We start from the raw sequence: 24,808 nt of genomic DNA on the forward strand, positions 1-24,808 counted from the left end.
CATTTGGTCTAATTAGAAATCACACGTAAAGGAAAAATAGTGTGTTTTCAACCAGAATTCAGGCGTGCGAGTCTACCAATCAGTGATCACTTTTGAAATCTTCTCTCAAAGTTGTTTGTAAACTAAACGGAGTCGACGAACACGCTAAAATTGCCTGCCACGAATCAAAGTAGATGTCTCAGTTGACTGGCGTTGTGAAAACAAGTTTGTACTCCCAGCGGAAAGCTAATATAATAACTTTGGTTCCTTCAAGACCATTCCAAATTAAGTTCAGTGACGGTAATTTATTACAATTAATAACGTGCAATCAAAGTCTTTCAAATCGTCAGGTCCGCAGGGTTTCATTGATATATGCCCCTTAGTTTTTATTGTCTCTCAGTCAACATCATTAGAGTGGGAGAAAAATAAAAGACGCAGAGGGCTAAGAAAAAAAAAAAGAAAGAGTAGCGTAAATTTTGCAAACGTGGTCAACTGATGCACCAAAACTTTGACCACAACCATTCAAATTTCCCAATGGCGAGAGATCGAGCGAGCAACATGTAATTTTTAAATATAAATACTTTAGCAAGCAGAAAGTTGATGGGAATTAAAAAGTTAAAAAATTAAAAACAATTAGAAAGGAACATGAGTTGTTCATTTTATGAAAGAAACTGTCATGTTTCTCATATCGGGCAAGTTAATCCCTGTAATATATCGCGTTTCATTTCTCTCCGTTGTCTACATTTATTTTATTTTTCAACTTATCCGATTTCTGTTTTAGAAATTTCTTCTGTCTTCATCTTCAAGTGTAGTATTACTGATTAAAATTATCGTGATGAAAGAAATGAGAAGAACGACAGCTAGAACAACAAAATTGAGAATTTACCGCAGCTTTCTTAACTTTGCGCCGTCACTGCTTCCCAAGGGCATTTGCGTCATGCAAACTATTTTTGAAGAGGAAATATTGTAACGATTTTGCCTTACTTTGAACAAATATTGTCAGGTCGACAAAATCATGGAAATTTATGATGTGAAGCACTCAAATAATTTAAGGTTAATACAAACTTTTAATATTACAAAACGATAGTCGAAGCGATTGCAAAGTTAAATTGTCGCGCTTGGAAAACGAGACAAGAAGGAGAGGTCGAAGGAAACAGCTCTTTGCGCTGGAAGGAATCTCTTTTAGCGCCGAGCTGACAGAGGCAAATTTAGGTCAATTTGTAGTTAATACTTTTATAAAGTTCTCCATTAAGAAACGTCTTTACATTTTCTAAGGAGGCCCAAAATAAAGAAATGACGAAATTTCCTTTTTAGAAGTGCAGCATCTCTAAATTGTGAAATATTTATTCTATACTGAAGAAATTATTTAGCTAGAACGGTATGTAGTTAAGTAAGAGGCTATTCTTTGCTTATTTTCATTTTCATGTTTAGAAAATCGTAAATCTTGTCGAAGATCGTATCTAATTTTCCACAGAAAAGTCGAAACTGAGGCCCAGTTTAGACGTCGTGCTTCCGCCGTGCCGAACTAAATTCAGGAATTAAGTTCGACAAAAGTACGGCAGAAGTACGGCGTTTGAATCAAATTTTTGAATTAAGATCGGCAAAGTTGTTTTTCTGCCGTGCCATAGTCGCACCAAATTGCAGTTATGTTCGGCACGGCAGAAGCACGACGTCTGAACTGGGCCTTAACCGGCTCAACTTCCTTGTTCTACAATACATTCGGGCTATTGCAATTTCAAATTCATTAAGAGGAATATATGCTGTTACCCTCGTTTTACGCAAGCTTAAATTTTAAACCAATCCCTTGTCAATATTATTATATTTGGATAATGGTTAACAACTTAAAAAAGTTTGAATCGTTCATGCTTAGCGTAAATAAAATGCTAGTCACTCCTAAGCTACTTGCTGAGAGATGGCACTTCACAATTAACAAAACTTTAGGATTAAAAAAAATGTTAATTATGTTTTGCCTTTGTCTTTATACACTTTACATTTCCTTAAGAATGTATGAGCAGTCAAGGAGAACAGAAAATAACAATATCGCGAATTATTGTTCTCCGCATTATAATGAGAGTGATGATGCATGTCGTTATGATTTTTTAGTTTACGTCTGGGAGGGAACATGTTTTTATTCTCGATGGTATCTATAAATGTCAATGAAACCAGTCGGCATTTTCTTTCACAGATTCAATGGAAACCTAAAGCCATGTGATCTTGATCGTGAATCACGATCTTCAGACGTGGGAATATGGCGAAGAACGAGTATGAAAAACTCAACTCTGAAGAGGACGCTAAAAATGTGAACCCTGTTATAAACGCCAACATCTTCTCCCGCCTCACAATATGGTGGATGAACAAAATCTTCGTCACAGGAAATAAACGGCCGCTCGAGGAAGAAGATTTATTTCCACTCCTGGAGGAAGACAAATCCGAAGTATTAACAGAGAAATTACAAACGGAATGGGAAAAAGAATTGAATAAAAGACATCACGGCAAGAGGCCGAGATTTTGGAAGGCGCTGATGCGGGTCTGCCCGTGGTATGAATATTTCTCAATTATTGGTCTTGTGATGACCGATATGGCAAATAGAATGACTTTGCCAGTGTTGCTGGGATTTCTGATTTCCTATCTGATGGGAATACGGCAATTGGACGTTAGCTTCAAATATATTTTACCCACGTTTATATGCATCACCTCTCTCGGAAGGAACCTCGCTCAACATCATTACCAAAACAGGTCGGCCTTGCTCGGAATGAGATTTAGGGCGGCAGCAACAGGATTGCTTTATAAAAAGGTAAGTACAAGATCCATTGCCTTCAAATGCTACGAAGAACACGTTTTTGAGAGAGCTGCGGGAATATTGTAGTTACAGCAAACCTTCCTGCTCTTTTGGAAATATAAATGAGCGCATCGGAGATCACGAATGCTGATAACGAAGAGTCTTGTTAAATTCATTATAAATTAGGCATTTACCGGTTCATTTGGTCACAAAATTATAAAGGTCAGAACTAAGAATGCAACGATGACTTTTAACTATTTTACAACTGCAATAAAACAAATTGTTTTAAAACAACATTGAAGTTAGAACTTTGCATAACTGAAGGTTCTTGAAAAATCCATTTGGCCTCGCTGACCAAACTAATTGTTTGGTGTTTGAGTTTTGAAATTTAGTGCTTGGCAAAATGTCCATCTTGTTTGACCTTCCTTTTCTCAAGACTAATCATTGCATTAATTCAGAATTTGAGAAAAAGGATCCATATTTTTGCAATGCACAACATACGAAGTATCTCTTGCGTAGATAAGTGGCGTCCACTGATTTGCAAAAAGCAGAATCTATTTTTTCTGACCAGAGAAGCGTAAATAATTCTACGAACGCCTTTGCCAGTTTCTAGTTTTCGCTTGAGTTACTTTAAAAACATCATTATAGAATTTGGAAAATCCGTGGTCTGGCAAAACAATTATTCATTTACCGGCAAGGTCATCTTTTTACTTCAGTATATTTAAATTAATGAGGTAAAGTGGAATGATAATAATGATTGTATCAACGATATTTTCCAGCAAGCCAAAAGATAAAGGCTTATTAATGTGCAATGCAAACATTACAGTATTTTTGGGAAGCTCATTAACCTTGCATTAAGCAGAGGCTTTTGATGGCCGCCGAATGCGCTTGATTAGATTCAAAAATAAGCTTTCGACATGGTAAAAGAAAGAACTGATTTTTTAAACTGAGGCAAATAATGATGCCGGAATTTTGCGGAGGCAATCTGGCTTGGAGCATATGTTTGTACTCTCAAGGTGGTTTCATGCGTAAGTACGTAAAAGGCGTCGTTTCTAGAAAAGTAGTCGTTATTTCTGATCAGAGAACCGTGAAAAAAAGCTTCGATAATGCCACGGCGTCCCTTTTTTATCATTTTTTATTTTTGATCGGAGAAGCGTGAAAGGCATCTAAACAATTTTATGACCATGCTATGAGCTAAATCACAATAGAGATTTTGCTTGTCCCTTCTCATGGTAATTATTGCAATGAGTCGCTTTTACACCCTTTGTGATATTAGTGGGTTATCCGTGTTTCAACACACGTAAGCTTAAAACTAAAATACTGTTTGAAAAATCGACTTTTTCCTTGAATGTACGCGATAGATGCGAAACTTTCGATAGGAGGTACCAAATGTTGCGTATGGCTCCAGAGATGAAATCACTGGAATATGGAGTAAAAACTCTTAGGCCCAGTTCAAACGTCGTGCTTCTGCCGAGCAGAACATAATTGCAATTTGGTTCGACTATGGCACGGCAGAAAAACAACTCTGATTCAGACGTCGTGCGAGAGTCGAACCAAATTCAGAATTTACTGATGCCTCGTAACAATTCTCCTCCTAGCTCCCCGTGGGAACGCAATCCAGCCAAAATATATTAATATAATTTATGAATTTTGTTTGGCGCGACAGAAGCACGACGTTTGAATCGCTGCCGTGCCATAGTCGTGTAGCACGGCAGAGCTTGTCGAACTTAATTGCTTGCCGATCTTAACTTTTGTCGAACTTATTTCCTGAATTTAGTTCGGCACGGCAGAAGCACGACGTCTAAACTGGGCCTTATTAGTAGTCTACAATCTGGCTTATTTTAAGAACAATGCTTCATGTAAAAACATTTCACTTAAAACTAGTAAGCTTTTCTCGGCAGCAGATTTCGTATGAAAAAAATTTCTGAGAACAAGCAGTTTGTGTTTTTAAATAATTACGCCTTCGCATTAACTCGTTCATTCATGATCACACAGGCGTAAAAAAACCAACAACTTTGCAAAATTTCGTTCCTTGAGCCAGGAAGTTAAAAACTGGTTAGTGTATTTCGGTTATTTCACCCTTGTATTCCTAGAGAAAACTGTTTTAAATAAGTGAGTAAGCATTTATTAACCCATGGAAGACTTTAAAACACAAAAATGTGAAAATGTTTCAAGTGTACTTTGACTCGCTTGGTGGGAACTTGAAAGGGCAGATTTAAACAATATTTTGTTTTGATTGCATTTTGAAAAAAATTTCTAGGTTCATTTAGCGTTATTTTACATATTTACACAAGTATGGTAGACGCTGTATTTTCATCACTGCCCTGTGGGTGAATGTCATGTCGTGATTTGCTTTTATTGTGTTGTTATTACGCGGGTAGGGTGGGGTGGGTTATGGGCACTTGAGATTTTGAGGTCAGCATTTCCAAGACTGGCTCAAATTACTTTGAAACATTTGCACAAAAACTGAGTGTAGAAAACATGTCTTTTATTAAAGAAATAGCCCATTTCCGAGTTGACCTAAGTCTGCCTATCAAAGCGAGGCCTGGTACACAACCATTCATATGAAAATGAGTTGAATTTGCATGTGAATGAAATCTCATTTTCATATGAAATGATGGCCACTAAGACTCGCTTTGACAAAGAGGCTTACGGTAATTCGGAACTGATGGCCTACTGTTTTCTCAGTATTTGAAGTTGATAAACAGGTCTATTCCGTAAATCGAGCAACGTTCCTTGAATTAACCAAAGTTCTAATCCAAGAACCCTTCGCCATTTCTTTTTCAAGACTGAGAAGTCAATTTGTTTGTCATCCATCACTCTAGGTACTGCGCATGAGTCAATCAAAGCTCGCAAAGATAACATCCGGTCATGTGATCAACTTGGTATCCAATGACATCCAGCGGCTGGACTTGGCCACTCAGAACCTTTTTGCGTCATTGCGATCCCCGTTCGATCTCGTGATACTAGGAATTCTCCTCTGGATTTTGATTGGATGGCAGGCTGTCACAGGCCTGGCATTCGCTCTCATTCTCATTCCCTACGAAGCTGAGATGACAGGCTGGGTCGCTAAGCTTCGAATGCAGGCGGCACGTGTTACGGACAAGAGGCTGGCAGTGATGAATGAGATCGTCTCTGGAATACGTGCGGTGAAGATGTACGCTTGGGAATGGCCGTACAGAGATGTAGTGCGTATGATTAGGAGGTAAGTTAGGGGAATCCTCAAAGGCGTCAGGTCAATTTTCAGTGAAGCTTTGAAAAACAGGAGTAACATGATAGCTCCAGGTGTATAAATGGGTACCGGCGAATTTAATGCTGGGGGTAACCCTGCGTTTTACTAGCATCCCATCATGATGGGAATAGAGATACTCCTAGTCGCTTCATGCTACAGAAATCGGGATAAGCCCGGACCTGATTGGTCACTTGGCTCGTATGCAGACTTTCTCCTATTTGGGCAAAATCGGCATTGTTTAACCAGTCTATTGCTTTGTTGTTCTGTTCTTCAGATCTGAACTGTCCTTCCTGCGGAAAATCTACAACATTCTTTCAACGTTTGCTTCCCTGCAGCACACATACGACAGTGTGATCTGTTTGATCGCCTTTATAACACTCATCTTCACTGGCATACGTTTAACACCATTCAATGTGTTTACAATGGTCGGACTATTGTCGGAAAACAGGCGTTCTCTGGTGTACGGTCTGACGGATGGCATGCAGCTCATTGCTGACTGTTTTGCGTCTCTTGAGAGAATTGAGAGCTTTTTGCTGATAGAAGAATTGAATGGAAAGGAATTAAATCAACAAGAAGACACGACGGGAAATGACAATGGTGACGAAAAGGAGAAAGACAACAGCGAGACCGTCGAAAAACCCTTCTTGAAGGTGCAGGGCTATGTTATACTTTTAATAAAACTAGTTTTATTTTTTAGAAGATGCACACTATGGACTCTCTCCTCCGCAGAGACTCAAAGGTCTTTTTTTCGAGCGGGGGAATCCGTTGAACGATACGAGTGCAGACGCTGACTGTTCGCCTGCACTCACCTCGCATAGCGGATTTCTATATCGGCGAAATGAAAACATCGTTATTCCAGTACTTGCCATACAAATCGATGGCTTTGTCCATTTCGAAATCAGGGAACCGAAAACAAAGGGAAGCAATACGCAACTCAGGAACATAAAATTGACTCTCTCTGTGCGCAAGCCGATTCCAATGATAAACGTTAACTCGATTTAGAAAGTTTCGGTGGAAGTGGAAGATTGCTGTTAAAATTCAGGTTCCTAGTTTTTTTATTTCCATTTTTGTCTTCCGCATCGGGGACAATAGCTAACGATCTATCAGCAAGTTACAGTGCATGAAAGTTTAATGTACCGCTTTAGAAAATGATTGAATGATCTAGTTATATGTGGAAAGGTTCGCTAACGAAGCAACGAAACTCGAGTATCTAACGGTTGAAAACGAAGGAAGGCGTGTCTCAGACAGACATGCAACTCGTTTGTTCACTTTACGCGCAAACGTTGAAAATATCATTCAATTAGTTTGCCCTCGTTCTCGGGTATGAAAAATGCCCTGTAAAAGAGATTGGATGAGAAACAAATGAATATTAAGTCAAAATGTTTCTATGTCTTGACTATTATAAGGTCATTTAAACAGCGTAAAAATAATGGTTCTTTTTCCAATTCTAGGCGTCCAACATAACTTGCCACTGGAATGGTAAAAACGAAGCTCCAGTCCTAAGCGACGTGAGTATCGAGGTGGCTGAAGGCAAGCTGCTGCTAGTGACGGGTCCTGTTGGTTGTGGCAAATCGTCTCTTCTCTTAGCATTGCTCGAGGAACTTCCCCCAAGCACGGGAAAAGTAACGCGCAATGGAAAAATCGTTTACGTCCCTCAAACCGCCTGGGCTTACAGCGGAACGCTTCGTGAAAACATTCTCTTTAACCAGGCGTTCGACCAGGAGAAATATGATCGAACTATCGAAGCTTGCGACTTAAAAAAAGACATTGCTATGTTACCTGAGGGCGACAAAACTCTTCTTGGAGAACGCGGTGCAAGCTTAAGTGGCGGTCAGCGTGCTCGCGTCAATTTAGCACGCGCAGTGTACAGCGATGCTGATATTTATTTGCTGGATGATCCGCTAAGCGCTGTGGATGCCAAAGTTGGCAAACACATTTTTGAGAATTGCATCAATGGGTTACTCAGCAACAAGGTGCGCGTTCTTGTGACGCATCAGCTTCAGTACATGAAGAGCGCGGACTACATTGTGATCCTGGACAAGGGGGGTGTTGTGAAGCAAGGCGCATATCAGCAGATGAAAGAATCTGGGATGGACATTGACTCACTGGAGAAAGAGTTCCATCTCGGACAAGAGAAGTATCATGAAATTGAAGGAGGCAAAATGACTGTTACAACGGATCAGGTATTTTCAGAACCCTTTAAAGAATTCTCATACAATACTGGAAGGTCTAACGCCTGGGAATTGTTCTCCGAGGATCGTGTCCTTAAGTCCAATGCTGAAAAAAAAAAAAGAAAACCGATAAAATGTTTTGTATTTCTTTTGCAGGAAAACGTCAAGCGCAGAGAACGTCGAGAAAGCGATTGCTCTCGTTTGTCCGCCGGAAAGGGTATGACTACTTCTCAAGAGGACCGTATTGTTGGCACCATATCTTCACGCCTCTACTGGGACTACTTCAGATCGGGCCTGCATGGAGTGCTCTTGTTATTTCTGCTGTTGCTTTTCTTCATTGCTCAAGGTAAATAAATGGTTCTTCTAGGGAAACACCACAGCAGTTTGCAATATACACTATGCAGACACTTTCGCGTCTCCCTGAGATACAAGTCTGAAAACCGAGCATAACGCAATTCTGCTTAGATTTCAGTAGCAGTTCTTATTTGTTTACAAATGATTATTTATTTATTTATTTATTTGCTAGCTCAAATCCAATTCCACAGGTGATCAAAATAAAATAAAATAAAGAATTAAATATATTTACAAATATAAAAAATGGAGATATCTAAGTAATTAGGCCAGTTTACACAGAATTCTAGATTCCTCATTTTAAATAAACTGCCTGAGATAAGATATAAAATACATAGAATACTGATAAAGACAAATCGCAACAACAATAAGTGATCCGAAAACTATAAAAATTTCTCCTTATTTAAGTTAGTAGTTGTTTTGACGATCGAAGGATAGGTTGATTGCGCTACATGTACTTGATCACCATGGAATCTCCCAGCCTTTAACTTAGGAGTACATATCTTAGAGGAGTAAACCTTTGATAGTCAAACCAGACTTCCTGGATAATTAGATAGAGATGACTAAATTGTAGTTTTTATTGAACACAATGCAGGACATCGATAAAGCGTGCATTCGTTTTTCATGACAAAGTTATCTCTCGAGGAAGTTCTGTTTTAAACATCCTGGTGGTTAGCCTACTTTAGTAGTGTCAACTGGGCCGTTAAGCAATCATATAACGGCTGGGAAATAGCAAGCTTGCGCGTTTTATTCCTTAAAGCTAATTTTAACGTTTCATGCAACACATAGTTTGTGCAAGGAATTTCTGGCTGCCCCTACTAACAGATTATTTTTCCACAGCATCGATCATTTCGCCCAATCTGTGGCTTGTTCATTTGACACGATTGAAGTGGGTTGACCAAAAACACAAGTTAAACCTGATTATCTATGGCAGCCTGGTGGGCGGAGCGCTCTTCCTTGCAGTCCTCCGGGGTCTCCTCTACTACTATACCACACTCAGATGCTCAGAAAACCTGCACGATAAAATGGTTCTGTCCATTCTCCAGTCTCCAGTTTACTTTTTCGACACGAACCCATCCGGAAGAATACTTAACAGGTTCTCAAAGGATATTGGGATCGTGGATGAGTTCCTACCGCCGACCTCGCTGCTTTCCGTACAGTACATACTGCAGACGCTGGCCTCTGTTTGCGTCACTTGCTCCACTAACTACTGGGCGATTATTGGTGTCATTCCCATGGTTACAGGTTTCTTTGCAATTAACAGGTAAACATGGTCAACAGAATAAGCTCATAATTATGACCGAAATCTTAATTTTGAAAAATGAAGGGAGAACAGACGTGAAGTGTTTGGTATGATAAAAGACACATTTATTTACCCTCAGCTAATGTTGAAAGCCGATGGCCAGTGGAGCCGAGAATTAAATTTCAGAAACCAAAAATTGAAATTGAATATAACAGGGTTAAAAACCCCAATTGGCAGAAGGCAATCCAGTTGGAGAAACAATTCCAGCTTATGGTCTATGGGCGACTTGATCCCGCGACCTCCGCATTTCAAGTCGGGGTCCCTAACCATTCAGTCAGAAGAACGTTTGTCATTTAGAAATATCTTCCCATCCCGCATATCTTCAAAACGGCAGCCGCAGCTAGGCGGGCGTTTCAACTATTTGCCTTCTAAATGATTTAGTCAGAGGTAACTGAAAAGAGCAAAAAAAAAAAAAAAGAACGACAAAAAACTGTTCAAACTGGAAAACGTACATCTTATTTGATGGATCGAAGAAGGCAGAAAATTGGAAAAATTCGTCCGTAATTTTAATGGATAATCGTCAGCAAGTCGACCATTTTTATGCTGCTTGGTGCATATCTAGTGGTCCCGACATTACGATTTAAAAAATGTTGTAATCGTTTGACCACTCCGTCATTGGAACATACTGGTAGACGTCGGAAGATAAATGAAATTGGACGAAAGTTTGACTGTGCTGGCCAAACTTCTGTCTAACAGTCAAAAATCCGTGTGGAAATGCCTAACATGTTGCAACATGTCTCACCCATCCAGCCTCAACTTGTCGTAACAATCCCAAAGAAGAAACTCCAAAAATGGCCGTATATTTATTGGCGTCTGTGGTAGAGGAGTTTTCATCTCTCTTTATTTTTCTTGTGTAGGTATTATCTGAAGACGTCTCGTGAAATCAAGCGAATGGAAGCTATCAGTCAGAGCCCGGTGCTGGCTCACCTGGCGGACACACTCGAGGGAATCATCATTATAAGAACGTACCACATGGAAGAAAAGTTTATGGAAGCATTTAACGAGTAAGAAAACTTTGAGAAATCACGAATTCTGTAAAAGTGGTTTGTTCTGCGCAATCATATTAGCCATTTGCACAAATTTTAATTGTTTCGTAGCCTACTCAACTGTATATTCCACAAGGTAGATGTGAATCGTACAGATTGAAGAGCAGCTTTCACTGACTGTCGAAAGGTGTTGTCTTGAAAATATCGTGCCACTTTTTCATCCAATCAGAGGTAAATCCAAAATCAATTGTGACGCGTTCTCCAACATTTTCCCGCGCTTCGCGTCAGCTGCATGAAATTGCTTCGAATTTGATTGGTTCTCTGGATTGTTGGTGCCCTTTGTGATTGGCTAGAGTGATTGCTTTTGGTTTTGGTTTTACGACACTCAATTGTAAACCGCACTAAAAGAAATACATAAATCATATTACGCAGGGTACAAGACAGAAGAAGCCAGATCTGGTTTCTTGTGCCTCACAGCGCCCGGTGGATGGGAATTCGTCTTGACTTTGTCTGTACCTTGTTTGTGGCTGTGGCAACATTCACTGGAGTTTTCACAACAACTGACGCAGGTACGCAGCGTTAAAAGAAGCAGCTATCGTTTAGCACTTTATCTCTAGATGCGTGAGAGTAGAAAGAGAGCTCATTGTTGTAAGAGCCGTGTAATCTTCAAAGCTCAAAAATATAATTGGATCACGCGAAACCCAACAATAATGATTTGATTTCGTAGAACAATACTAGACAAATGACAAGAACGCCCAGGTAACCGAAATTAGAATGAAGTTTACAAACTTCCGATTACAATTATGACAAAAATAAAAATGCGAGGCTGGGGTACCTCAAAATTTTGCAGCAATGTTGTAAGAACATGGAATTCACAGAAATTGCTGTTTATATTCAGTTAGCATAGTATTTCTGCAGAGCAAATCCGCGAACAACGACTAAACAATTACAGGAAATGAATATACTTTGTACCTCAAACTGGAGAGTTTCAGTTAAATACCAGTAACGCTCTAATTTGGATGAATATTTGACTACAATCTTACAATCAATCTTTTCGCAGGTACACTTGGTCTATCTCTAGTTTACGCCATCAGTACTGTTGGCCAGCTGCAGTTTGCCATGCGCCAGACAGCAGATGTTGAAAACATGATGACTGCAGTAGAGCGAGTCATAACCTACACAGAGCTCCCCAAGGAACCAACATATGACATCAACAAGAAGGCCCCTCCAGATTGGCCCCAGGATGGAGGCCTTCGTTTTGAGGACCTCTCGCTAACTTACTACGAAGGAGGCCCACAAGTGCTCAAGAACATTTCGATAAATATTAATGCCAGAGAAAAAGTTGGCGTGGCTGGGCGAACGGGAGCCGGGAAGTCTTCTTTAGTGTCCGCCTTGTTTCGGATGCCAGAACCAGCTGGGAATATTTACATCGATGGTTTAGCTCTAAGCGAGTTTAACGTTCAGAGCACAAGGCCCGTAATCTCAGTCATTACTCAAAACCCGACTCTGTTTAGCGGGCCGTTACGCATCAACCTGGATCCATTCTCCCGCTTCACCGACGCGGAGGTCTGGGGCGTGCTAGAGCAAGTTCAAATGAAATCGAAAATCCAGGAACTTCCGGGAGAGCTTTATTTCGAGCTCTCCGAATCAGGGAACAATTTCGGTGTGGGAGAGAGGCAACTTCTCTGTTTAGCGAGGTCTTTGTTGAATAAAAACAAGATCATTGTCATGGATGAAGCCACGGCTAACGTGGATTTCAGCACCGATAGGAGAATCCAAGAGACAATACGAAGCAAGTTTCAAGATTGTACCGTTATTACAATAGCGCATCGTTTGAACACGATCATAGACTATGACAAAGTGTTAGTAATGGACAAAGGAACAGTTGTAGAATTTGATAAACCTAGTGTCCTTCTACAAGATAACGACGGGGTTCTAACAGAACTATTTCGAAATCAACAAGTAGCGTTATCTTAGTTACAATACCAACTAATAGTTAATACCTAATTCGTTCTACGAGGGGCACCTGAAGGGAGTCATTACGTCATAGGCTTGATTTGTTGAAGACAGTTACCACGACTTCCTTCAGGCGCGTCTCATGATGGAAACTGGTCATTTCATGTAAGTTTTTTTTGCCGCAAGTTTTCAAGGTTCCTTGAAAAATACAATCTACCATAAGCATCGTAGGAGGTGTTGCACCCCTTCGAATTTCATAAGGGTTGTTAGTTCACGAGATTTTAGGATTAAAACGTTCAGTACAGAGAAGAATTACTTAAAAGACTACAATTAGATCTCTCTTGAAGTACTATTTATGCGATTTTCTGCTCCACATAGCCAGAAAAAATTATTTCTCCATCACTGTGAACAGTGGACACTATTTTACAACTTAAAAAGGGCGAGCATATAATTTTAAATTTTTGTTAATGAATGAAGAAGTACATATATCCGCTAAATTAGACGAAAAACTTTAAAAAATTCTCAGTAGGAACGAAACTTCATTCTGTTGATAATTAGAATCAGTAATCAGATCGGCCGTGGGCTGCGTATTGACGGATTTTTCAAGAATTTCAAAATTATAGGGATTAAGTTAAAATAAACGAATGGCTGAAATGTTTTCAAATTTTAAGTTCTCATTCAATAAAATTCTGGTGTCTGAGTTGTTTTATGGTGACATGTGGCAGACGTAATGTTTTTATCAGCTTTAATGATTCGGGCTCAAAGTATTGTTCATACAGATTGCAACATTAATTTAATTCCAGGATTGGAAATGATCTTTGAAGACAATACTCTCCAGGTAGCGCGATTTTAGCGTAGAAAAGCAGCATAATTTTCGCTTGCTGGGGTTACGGGAATAGGCATAAGTCAAAAAAAAAAAGAAAAAGAAAAAGAAAAGAAACACACACAAATGGTTGCTTCTGAATGCAGAGCGTTCGCAGAGATAGAAATTCCACCGAGAATCGTCTGAACCCACTATTTTGGTCAAAAAGGTTGCTAAGAAACCGTAACATGAACACAAGCGCGTCAATTTCCGAAGCACTTCAGTTTTCTGAAGTACTTCTAAGTTAGAGTTTTCGGGCAACAAGCAACAACTTTTAATTCAAACCCGGGTCTTTTGTTGTTTTGAAGTCGCGAAGAGGTTGAGAAAGAAAAGCAGAAAATGTCCTACTAAAAGACTACAAAGAGATGCTTGATCAAGGTTCATTGCTAACTGATATGTTTAATTTTGAGTTCTTGCCAACAAAACAATGATTTGTCAAGAACAACATCAGTAACCACAACCGTCACAACGAAAAATCCACAGATAAAAGAATTTCTAACGATTAAATACAAGAAAAACAATGATTTTACTCTTAGAATCACTAGTAAGAGTACCATACGAAACAACGGCCAACTTCACAAGCAGCTAATTTATAATACGGAGATTTACGAGAAAATATACATATCTACAGCATTTCTACATCTGTTTTAGATTTTTGAGGGCGTTAAAGGGTAGAATATTTGTTAAGACGGTAAAATCCGATCAGAGACACCTTCCTATCAAGAGAATTTTTCTTTTTGTCAACTCCTGTTGAGAAGCTTCTTCGAATGCAGCCGAGCAGAGTGAGCCAGAAAAGTAGCAGGTAAAGTACGGTTTGGTTTTCCGTACATAAATAACGTCGAATAAAATATCTTAAAACCAAACATTTCGCTTCTCTAAATGAAAGTCCGAAACGTGCAAGCAAGTGAGGCAGTTGACAATAATCAAACTAACTCGCCGTTAGTTGTACTGACAACAGTCAGTAAGAACTGCTAACAATGACTTGTATCAAACTACCCTGTACTAACTGTGCCTGCTTCCTGCGAGAAAAACAAGCACTAACATATTTCAGCTCTTATAAGGAAAAATGTTTCAACCATATAAACTTCTGTTCAACTCTGTAAAACCTCATTTTCTCTTTTTTTTTTTCAGTTAAATAACAAATATTATCAGGCGTTCTGTATAAGCTACTGATGTTCCTTTAGTGCTTCTCTCTTCATGGCGTTCACATTGGCGACAATTTTAAGCGCGGGACCAAGTTTCATGTGCATAGCGACCACCATGTGTTCCTCGCGGAGCAGCATCAATGCCTGGCCGTCAATCTCCTGCGACACGAAAGAGTCTGCGTACTCAGAACAGCCATTAAGGGACCTACACACAACGGACAGTTTTCCATTTAACAAGAATATAACCAATGTCGAAATAAGTTTTCGTGGCGCGTAGACCTTGACGTGAAACCACAGTTTTCGCGCCATTTTAACTTTCTCCGTGAACGCAGAAAGGTTAGTACTACACGTAAGCCAATCAGCAGCTGGTTGGCTCAGCTGGCAGTAAGCTAAATCCAAATGGTCACCTTGCCATAATTTCGCACCATTTTTCCAATGATTGCGTTCGTCTTATACAACTAGAACTGTGTTAAGAACTGTTCCAGTTTAAGTGACCTTGAATTTTGCTCAACAAAAAAAGATATTTAACAGCGTCGAGGAGACGATAATGCCAAAACAGGCACACTCGTTTTAACTGATGGTCGAAGTCAAACGAAACGACCTTGAAAGGAAAACATTTAGAGGACGTGGAGCCGTCAATCTCTGATAAGCAGCCGCAATTTTTGAGTGTAATAGATATTAACAACAAGAAATTGACCGTCAAGAAACTCACTTTACGAAGGCAGCGACCTCCTGTACATTCCACTTGGCAGCTTCAACGTGTTCATACAACCACAAGGGTTCCACATCACTTCGTGTCCAGTCAAAGTTAAGCGGGTGAACAGTGTCTGCGAAAACAAAATAATTATTTTTAAAGATTTTCACCGTATTTATTTATTGACGAAGAATCTACCAACAATATCTTCATACATTCTAACAAATCGATTCTCAAATGAATTTCAAATGATTCTTTACCATGGCTTCCTCTAAAAACTTGTGCAAGGTTCTCAGCCAATCGGAGCGAGGCCATTGTTTCTTGTTAAGTCAGGTGTCAAATCAAAACCAACGGTCTTCTGAATTTGTCATGGTTGCCAACAGTTACAGTTTTTATTTATTCTCGTTCTAATTGGGTGATTGCAGGGTAGTAATTGCTTTAAGGTTCGCCGTTGTAAAGCCATAGAATTACAGAACAGGTCATGCAAATTTAAGCACGATCGTAGTAATTGTTTTTTGTTTTTAATTTCTTTTGAGCGAACATCACATCATTTGTTATTCTCGACAAAACTATGTTTCTAGTGATTCCTTATCCATTTTTCTTACTGGGAAATTCATTACAAACCGTTAGATCGTTGTTCAATAAAATCGTCGAAGTAATGTTGAAAAATCAGAAAGTGTGTTTAGCAAATCATGCAGCAAAATTCACATAATGGTACAATCTTTTAATCAGGTGGACTTCCAGGGTTAAACTTTGCTTAAAAAATGCTTTAAGCCAAGAATAACTAGCAAGTGCAATTTTCTACGGCAAGATTAAACAAAAGGAAAAAATACTAAAAAAAATTTACATAACATTGCAACAAATTGAAGAAATATCTGCAAGGGACTTGAAATTACTTTCGTTTACCAAGTTCTTCAGTGTAATGAAAGTAATAAATAACAACAGATATCACACAACATGTTCACAAAACCTTACTCATAAATAACAATTTCTCACATCAAGATGATAACATTAACCGAAATGGCTGAAGGAAGCTGGACACAATCATTTTATTTTCCGTGAGAAGCGAGTGCCAGTTGTTTTCCTGTCATCCCGGCGTATTTACATCTAGCCAGTGAAGATATAATTCGTTAAATTGACTTTACTGAAGACGCTAGCTTGAAGTGGAAAGCAAATTAACACAAATCCACAAGATTAAACCAAGACGATGACGAATTTCTTTCTTTCTTTCTTTTGCGATCATAGCACGCGAACTTCGCCAGCAATTGACTGCAGTTAAGTTATATAGAAAAACCGATTCAAATTCTCTACCTTGATCCGAAAAACGCGTTTCTGTTACTATCTAAACGGCGGTACTTTCAAAGCAAACAAACGGCGAAATGTATCAGTACATCGCTTACTACCTGTTTGATCTTCCTCTTCGCTTTTGATTGCCTCTCCGTCAGGAACATTTCTAGGCACCTCTTGTTTTGGCTTGCCCTTGCCCATTTTTTGATCAGACATTTCGTTTCCCATTTTGACAAGTTTTACTGGAGTCAGTGAAGCGCAATGCCTTTATGTCCGCAAAATACACCTGCCAAGAGATATTGGCAGCCAGGACAGCAGTGCTTTAGACTACGACTATGAATAACTTACACTTGATAAGAAAAGTGACATACCAACTGATATCAAAACATCGTCGTGGAAACTAGAAAATATATATTTCTTTCTCCGTGAGAAATGACCGCTAAAGCAAGAAAAAAAGGAATAAATGACGCCAAATACGATATTGCTTACTTATCTTGCGCGAAAACAAATCGACCAAAGAAAGAAAAAGGCGAACAAGCAATTTAAAAGGTAAGTTAAAATTCAGACAAGATAGGCACTTTAAATATTAGAATATTCGTTAAGTTAAAGCAGAGGCGGACAAGAAGGGCGGACCTTTTGACACGGAGTCTTGTTTCTCAAGTTACGAACGGAAAGTAAACAAGATACATAAGCACGAAAAACCAAACCACCTTAGGAAGCAAACCTGGAGAAAGTAGCGAGTCCTGGAGACATTACAGAGCTCTTTGCAGTCATGTACACATCGAACCGGACCTAAACAAATCGCCGCTCATTACGAAAATGAAAAAAAAGTGATTAGCTCCTAGTCAAAACACAATAATGTTTATCTACCAGAATTTTGTGTTAATCAAAACACCTTCATCGCAGTTCTAATATTATTTTAAACTACGAAAAGAATGAACAAAATGAGTGAAAATTACGCTTTAATTTAAAATTTACCGTTATTTGTAATTTTATATGAAGAAATATGAAATTCGTCCCCAGGCCCTGTCAGCATTCCAAGTGAAAGAACATTGAGTATGGCGTATGAAACGATGGCTTGACGGGAGCTTTCGCATCAAATTAGAGGACGAATGAAAGAGAATTGTGTTTCTCCGACCGCGAGTTAAATGACGTACTATGGACTTTCTAAGCCGATGTTCAATTTGGAACAAGTCTTTCATTCATTCATTCTTCAAGTGTAACTTCGCAAATTTTGCGATGAACCATGAGTTCTCGACCCATTCTTTGACTGGTTGCAGAGACATTTCCCGCGCTATTTTTGACTACACTCTTACAGTTGAGCTAACGTATTATGCCTCAGTGAAGTATTAAGCAATTTCATTGCGAAGCACTTGTATTATTGAATTGGTTATTACAATCTGTAGCTATCGGGATATTAGTTGGCCTTGTATGTTGACAATACAGTGATAATACCATGATTTTTTGATGGGACATTGTTTATTTGCTCCACGATGTGTCATTGGCGGGCCCGAGTGCGACGCACCGTGAGCGGGAAAGATGACCCAAATCTTGCCCTGTGATAGGCTACCTAAGCGGGCAAAATGGCGCATTCTTGTCCGCTCGGGATTGCGCGTTGTGTCCCGCAAGAAAAAAAAATCCATTTCCCTCTTGGTCAATAACCCATATGTTCCCCTAAAAAACCATGTTATTCCTTTACTGTTTTGTGGTGACCATTTTGAATTTAAGTACGCAGTCATCTGATGCGAGGACTGGAATCGAGAAATATTTGAAAATCACTCTAAGAAAGGGTTTGTTACAGACAGTCCATAGTTAGTTGTCCTCTACTAACTATGGACAGTCTGAATCCTGTTAACACATGCTAAAAAGAATTTTTGTAATCAAATTGGTCAACGACAAGTATATATTAAGGGCACAGACTGAGGCAAAACTGAGTTATAGAACTATACGAAATATAAAATTTCTGCTTTCACGTTTACATGCAGAATTACAATTGTGAGCAGCACACTTTAGTTTCCTTCCACGATAGTACAGCAAAAAGTAAAGCCGTGCGGAGGGTTTCTAGTTTTCGTTTCTAAGAGTTAAGGCGCCATTTTCTGCACTTTGTCCAACAAGAGAGTTTTGGGTTTTTAATGTATACTTGTACATAGTTGCAACAAATGCTACTTAGTCCAGGTATTAACAGCTTGTGTAGTATCTCCTCAGATAACAGGAGGCAGATAAAATTATTGCAAGGAAAAGTGGAAGTTTACTTTTAATTCATCACTTAACTTCAACAGCAGTTTTCTCTTCCTTGTAAATTATATACACTCTTTTTTTTATAAAAGAATATATTATTGTTTTTCCGTGCCAGGCTGAGTATTCTTATTTTTGTGGTGATTTTATGCTGAAAGATATTGTTATGAATATTCTTAGATTATAGTGTATGACATTTCTGTTTGTTGACTTTGATGATGTTGAAGTAATTTTGGAGCCAGACTGTAACAGGCAATGAAAACTGATACGACACACCCAACTAGTTTGTTAGTTTTGCCATTTAGAGAAAGGAACAATTTTATACAATTTTGTATTAAAAACATATACAGCTCAACCCCTATTAAATGGTCACCCTCTGACTGGAAAAAGGAAATTGTGTGAAATTGTGAAACTGCTTTCTTGCTGACTGCTTCTCAGAAAATGTATCTAAAAACAAACTTGGCGATAAAACACTTACAGAACTCAGTTATCACAAAAGATCGTGATTTGTCAGTGTCTTGCAGATCAATATTATTAGCCTCTTCCTTTGGCTTTGGCAAATAAGTGATCTGCTTGCCACTGAGTGACCAATCACTGTATTTTGCTCAACCTCGTCCAATAATTGTTAACTATGTGGCAGGACATGTGTCCCTTCAAATCTTTATTTTGGCCAGAAATAATAGAAATTTGATCAGACATTCATTAGCGATTTATGTAATTCTCATACACAAATAACCTGATAACTCAATCCAAAGCCTCACAAGAAGTACAGTAATAAGAGTGCTTACACAACGATTTTCAAGGTAGATGTTTGTTCACATTTTATGCAAGTCTAGAGAGGCTGATATCAATAAAGATGTCAAATTAAATGGACAGTTTCCAAAATTTGAGTGGAAAATGTTTGATGACTGCCTGTTACTTCTTCTAGTGTGCAGCCAAAGCATACCAAAAAAATATGAACTGGTATCTGCTGTAACCAAATTTGTTCAAAAGTCTAGTGATATTAGGTCAGAGACTTGATATCACAAAATATCAGGGCACTTGGCAAGGTTCTGATTGGCTAGTTCATAGCAGAGCTACCGTGGCTCGAAGTGTCGCCAAGTGGAGCCCCATAGCTATAGGAACAGTACCACATGCCAGGATCGAAACAGAAAACAATGCAACTCTTTGTTCATGATCATCATGACTAGTGGCATGGATAATGGATCATGGGCACCTGTGCCCTATGATGACGAGGATAATGACACTGTGCAACATGGTGGCCTTACTCCAGCTAATAAGTTGACTGAGGCATGCACCCTTGGTTTACAGCGTGCATCTTGTAAGATAAGTAACTGTATTATCACTGTTGGTTTTATGATATTTACCTGTGCAACAGAGATTTGTTCACTTACCAAACTCATTTACTTGAATAGAGGCATCTACCATGTATGGACCAGCCTGTTGGTCATAATACTATGAAATAAAAATAAGAGCAAAGGTCAAATTATTAACTGATCATTAAAATACACATAGCACAATTACTGTTATCTTGTAATGGCAGATAACAATTTATAGCAGTGTTCGTTAAAATATATATATTTCAAACTACCAATTACATGCTTTGGTTTGGCCAAATCTAGTTAAGTAACTTGTTAAGAAAATTGCAAAACTGAATCATAGTTTATGAAGATTGGAAATAATATTATTGATGTGATAGCCCACAGTACAGATGTGTTACTGAATTTATTGAAAGAAAATGATAAGAAGTCAGAACGCTAGTGGGGAGGGTGGTGAGTGATTTTGAGGAGAAAAAAAGCGAAACTCACCATGGGTAAAGAATAAGACGACTTTTTATGTGAGGCTAGTTGATTTGCAGTGGAATGCCGTCCACCTCGGGTACGAGCATGAAACGCTACCATCTTACGTGAGCAGCTTACACTGTATCTTCTTGCACAGGAAGTTGAACAGAACCTCTTTGGACCTCTGTGGTGTGGGGCTTCTGTCAGGCGGCCACACTGTTCACAATGTCCAATGCTGGAGTCATCAACAAACACATCATTGAATGCTTCATCATTGCTTGATGGGCTTTCAGCTGAGTAGAGATGAAGAACACCAACAATTTAAATTAAAAGTTATTTCACAGAGGATTTTATCGTAAAGTCAAAGTGGCTAAAGCCACTGAACTTGGAAAATGGATGGCCTGAAAATAGCGGCAATAGACCAATTTTGATATATTAAAATTCAGCCTAACACAACAGACCTCAGCACAAGGCTCTGGGGAATAACTACAGAGTCTGTATGGTTTATTCCCTGGAGCCTCGTGCTGAGGTCTATTGTTTTAGGCTGAATTGTAATATATCAAAATTGGTCTGTTTTGACGCCACTGAAGTGAGTTTTTAATCTGTAGGTCATATATTACTGTAATGAACTAGAGAGGTTAAAAATGAAGTTAAAGCCCACTGGCATTGTTAATGTGTCTGTCAATGTTAAGCCCAAGGGGGGGGGGGGGGGGGAAGGAAACACGCAGCATATGTGGGGCATTTGACTTTTCAGAAGAATTTTTGGTCAAAATCCCCACAGTATGGCCCAAAAAACTAAATCAGATCAAATATCCCCACCTTAGCATAGTGCCGTTGCGTGTTCCCCTTTGGGTGTCTGTTCATTTCAAGAGAGGCACAATTTGCTCTCAGTGGATGAAGAATATTAGAATTCCAATACTTTATTGTCTGAAAAAAGGTGAGACTAAAAATAAAAATCCACGCAATCTCCACGAGAACTATTTAGAGAGAACTGCAAAGACGAGCAAATGTGATGATGTGATTTAGTGCCATTCCTCCTCACAAAAAAAATCAAACGTCCCTAATCTGGGCCAAGAACTCTTAGTCAAATTCATGAGGGTAGGGAAGGTAATCCAAATCAAATGCCCCACAAGTTACTGTTTGAGGGTCCCCCTTTGAGCTTAATATTGATAGGCGCATAAGAAATGGTGTAAAACGCAATGGTAAGAGAATACATAAGGAGATGCAACACTGTTGAAAACATTCATGAAGTCATTGGTGATCCTTGTCCGAGAGGTTACCAAGAAGAAAGTACCGCTTCTAGCTAAGTTAGTACTGGACGCTTGACCAAGTAATAAAATCTCTGTATTGTGGGTTCTCATTTTCTTTCCTATTTGTTTGTTCTTCATTTTCCCTGCCAATATCAGTTAGTTTCCTCCCCTTGTATAATTATTTACTTTCTGATGGTGTCCTCATCTTCAGTTTAGCCCATCCATTGCCCCATGTGGTAAAGTATTAAGGAGAGTTTGACTGCTCCATCAATACCGTCGCATGCATCTAAGCATGAAAACCTGATGTTGAGACATGCTCTAACTGGGTGTCAAACGTGGCATGATTGGTCATCAAACATTTGAAGTTTAATATAGACCGTAATATGATTTTTTGTGCTCTGAAAGACTCTGAAAGTCTTGCTCCTGCCAATATTTCATGGTTATACTAGAAGTAAAACCAATTTTGCAAAAGGAGTATGCATATTGACACAGGTCAGGGTCAATTTCTCTGAAGAAGTCTGCAATGTCCAATCTTTCTGCCATTTCGTGTGCTGAACTTTGAGTGCACCATGGTCTGCTAAACTTCAAATGTTTGATGACCAGTCATGCCATGTTTGAGAACCAATTGGAGCATGTTGCGACGTCACGTATTCACACTTAAATGCAAACGATGGTGTAGGGTTGTGTATGTAATTATATCTTTGATGAGATCTAAAACTGATCTTCAGTAACTAAATGCAGTTATGATCATAGGTTCTGGGGTTTCAATTCTAGGTGTGGGTTAATTATCTCAAGTTTTTTCCCTTTCTTTGCTATGTTTTTAGAGATCTTAGAAATAAATACTATAAGCTCTCTCCCATCTAGGTTTTCTTTATTAACTTTCTAACACCCTCAAAGAACATTTGACTTTAAATAGAAATAGGTAATAGTTCATGTAGAGTCAGTGCCTGATTTAGATCAACACATTTAAGAGTGGATGTCTATTACAATAATGTTGCTCATCACAGCCTTTTGATTGGTTTCTTGTCAGCTTATTTGCAATTCTTTTAAGCCATTTGTATATATTTAAACTCTACCAAAAGATGTAAGCTTTCCCAGTTACAAAACCACCCACATCTCCTTACAGATGTAATGTGTTACAAATGTAAGCCAAGGTATAAACAAGTGTATTAAATGTGTTAGCTGTATCTCTCATTCAATACAAATGTAAACGGAATCAAAAACACCATAGAACAGGCTGTTCATTATATCGCACCTTCAAATCCAACATCCATTTCCACATCTCCATTTTCGTAATCTTGGTTGCCATTGAGCTGGTTTTGGTTCACTTCTTCAGTGTCATCACCCGACTATATCAATCATGGAAGTTTGATATTTTTGTTAATAACACTTTAAACTTAGGAACACTTCCAAAATACTGTATGGCAAAGGGTATCTTTGCATGAGGTGTTCACTTGAAAAGGTGCCCTCCATCAAGAGAAGGCTCCTTAAATTATTGAAGATTTCATTTTACAAGTGGTCGTTGGCTGTGGGAGGTGTACCTGAATAAACAAGGGGTTTGCTATGATGGGAGGTCTCTGTTACTGGGAGGTGTCTTATGATGTGTCTAATACTATTGTAGGCTTGATTTCCACCGATCTCTTGTATCTGGTCTGGTTGTGTCGGGCTACTTTCCTGAACAGTGGCTGGTAATTGAGCCTAACACTATTGTGGAGGTTGCTTTTCCATAAGGGAGATATCCACTTACAACAAGTATCCAATATTATGAGATGTCTGTTGCTCAGCGAGCTGCCATGTATAGCAGATGTCTGCTGATGGAAGTATCCATTTATGAGAAGTGTCAGATTATGGGGAGGTGACCACTTACATGTACAGTGTCAGGGATCTTATAACACTTAATGATTTCTTGCGTGTCTGGCGAGGACCATAACTAAGCATGAACTAGCAGAAGGAGGTTCATAAGAAGGTTGCTTTTGATCCTTTGTAGGATTATATACTAGGTAATAAGTGACCATAGTCAAGTACAAAGCCTGGGTATTATTTTGTTATGAACTTGGCCTAACTTCTGATTAAGTCAAAGCATGTAATCAGAGAGGGGGAGATTTACTCTCGTTTTCAGTTTCACTAATATTAAGATTAATGTTAATCACTAGGAAATAATAGTAATAAAAAAAACACAACGACGATTTGGTGGCTGGCTAATAAATTAATTGGACAGCATGTTAAGTATCGGCGCTAAGAATTAAAAAGACCAAAATTAATTTAAGCCACATGCAAGCTCTGACAGCCCGAGATTAACCGAGTAAAATATATGTACAGTACTTGAACAAAAAACACCTGTGTGTGAATAAGTCGACGCTGCAATATTATCAGACGCTATTAGTAAACCTTTACGCGATTTTGGAATTTAAACTGACAGTTTTTACATACATTGATTCCTACGTGATAATGAAATGAGACCAGTCTTACCGTGAAGGGATAGTTGCTCTCTTGTATGATAAATCCTTCTACAAAGTGTGTTAGAATTCTCGGCGATGCACTCCGTTTCGAAATACGGCCTTGGTCGAGATGTAGCGTGTTTGCCACCATTTCCATTACTTTTCAAAGTTTTACATATCGGTAGTGCGTTTAGCAGAGAAGGATTAAGTAATCATCAGCCTACAGTTGTTCTAAAGAAATCTGTGACAGGAAAAAACGGACAAAGAGTACAAAGCGACCGAAGCGACAAAACATCAAAATGGCGACATGTGTCCGCCTGAGCCCGCAATGCAAGAGCACAGTTGGCTTTGGCATCGGC

At 38.9% G+C, this 24,808-nt stretch overlaps 2 protein-coding genes across 4 annotated transcripts; one reads left to right on the forward strand and one right to left on the reverse strand.

The window, feature by feature from the left end:
- Positions 1–1,076: 1,076 nt before the first annotated feature.
- On the forward strand, positions 1,077–13,933 carry LOC145482770 (ATP-binding cassette sub-family C member 4-like). 2 transcript variants are annotated; one of them, XM_081461394.1, is made up of 9 exons: positions 1,077–2,773; positions 5,584–5,963; positions 6,265–6,640; positions 7,442–8,173; positions 8,318–8,507; positions 9,353–9,776; positions 10,673–10,819; positions 11,234–11,370; positions 11,862–13,933. In XM_081461394.1, the coding sequence occupies exons 1-9, from the start codon at positions 2,228–2,230 to the stop codon at positions 12,776–12,778; spliced, it is 3,849 nt and encodes a 1,282-aa protein (XP_081317520.1). In that variant the 5' UTR covers positions 1,077–2,227; the 3' UTR covers positions 12,779–13,933. The 2 variants fall into 2 exon arrangements, with proteins under 2 accessions (XP_081317520.1, XP_081317519.1); XM_081461393.1 differs by having other exon boundaries at positions 7,442–8,507.
- A 123-nt stretch (positions 13,934–14,056) lies between these two features.
- Positions 14,057–24,612, reverse strand: LOC145482865 (polyhomeotic-like protein 1). 2 transcript variants are annotated; one of them, XM_081461502.1, is made up of 6 exons: positions 24,481–24,612; positions 23,267–23,360; positions 20,789–21,054; positions 20,375–20,435; positions 15,477–15,591; positions 14,057–14,969 (listed from the first exon to the last, which is right to left on the reverse strand). In XM_081461502.1, exons 1-6 carry the CDS (start codon positions 24,604–24,606, stop codon positions 14,786–14,788), a joined length of 846 nt encoding a protein of 281 aa, XP_081317628.1. In that variant the 5' UTR covers positions 24,607–24,612; the 3' UTR covers positions 14,057–14,785. The 2 variants fall into 2 exon arrangements, with proteins under 2 accessions (XP_081317628.1, XP_081317629.1); XM_081461503.1 differs by having other exon boundaries at positions 14,061–14,969; positions 20,900–21,054.
- Between the last annotated feature and the right edge of the window lie 196 nt (positions 24,613–24,808).

The sequence above is a fragment of the Orbicella franksi genome, chromosome 3 (genome assembly GCF_964199315.1).
Source record: "Orbicella franksi chromosome 3, jaOrbFran1.1, whole genome shotgun sequence".
Taxonomy (NCBI): Eukaryota; Metazoa; Cnidaria; class Anthozoa; order Scleractinia; family Merulinidae; genus Orbicella; species Orbicella franksi.

What these genes read in the sequence shown, in the direction of transcription:
- LOC145482770 (XM_081461393.1), top strand. Translation starts at nt 2,228, where the DNA reads ATGGCGAAGAACGAGTATGAAAAACTCAACTCTGAAGAGGACGCTAAA. An exon ending in GTAGTGCGTATGATTAGGAG is followed by an intron (nt 5,964 to 6,264) that starts GTAAGTTAGGGG and finishes TCTGTTCTTCAG; the next exon opens with ATCTGAACTGTCCTTCCTGC. An exon ending in TTTATGGAAGCATTTAACGA is followed by an intron (nt 10,820 to 11,233) that starts GTAAGAAAACTT and finishes CATATTACGCAG; the next exon opens with GGTACAAGACAGAAGAAGCC.
- LOC145482865 (XM_081461502.1), bottom strand. Translation starts at nt 24,606, where the DNA reads ATGGAAATGGTGGCAAACACGCTACATCTCGACCAAGGCCGTATTTCG. An exon ending in AATGGATGTTGGATTTGAAG is followed by an intron (nt 21,055 to 23,266) that starts GTGCGATATAAT and finishes ATCTCTACTCAG; the next exon opens with CTGAAAGCCCATCAAGCAAT. An exon ending in GAGGTCGCTGCCTTCGTAAA is followed by an intron (nt 14,970 to 15,476) that starts GTGAGTTTCTTG and finishes CGTTGTGTGTAG; the next exon opens with GTCCCTTAATGGCTGTTCTG.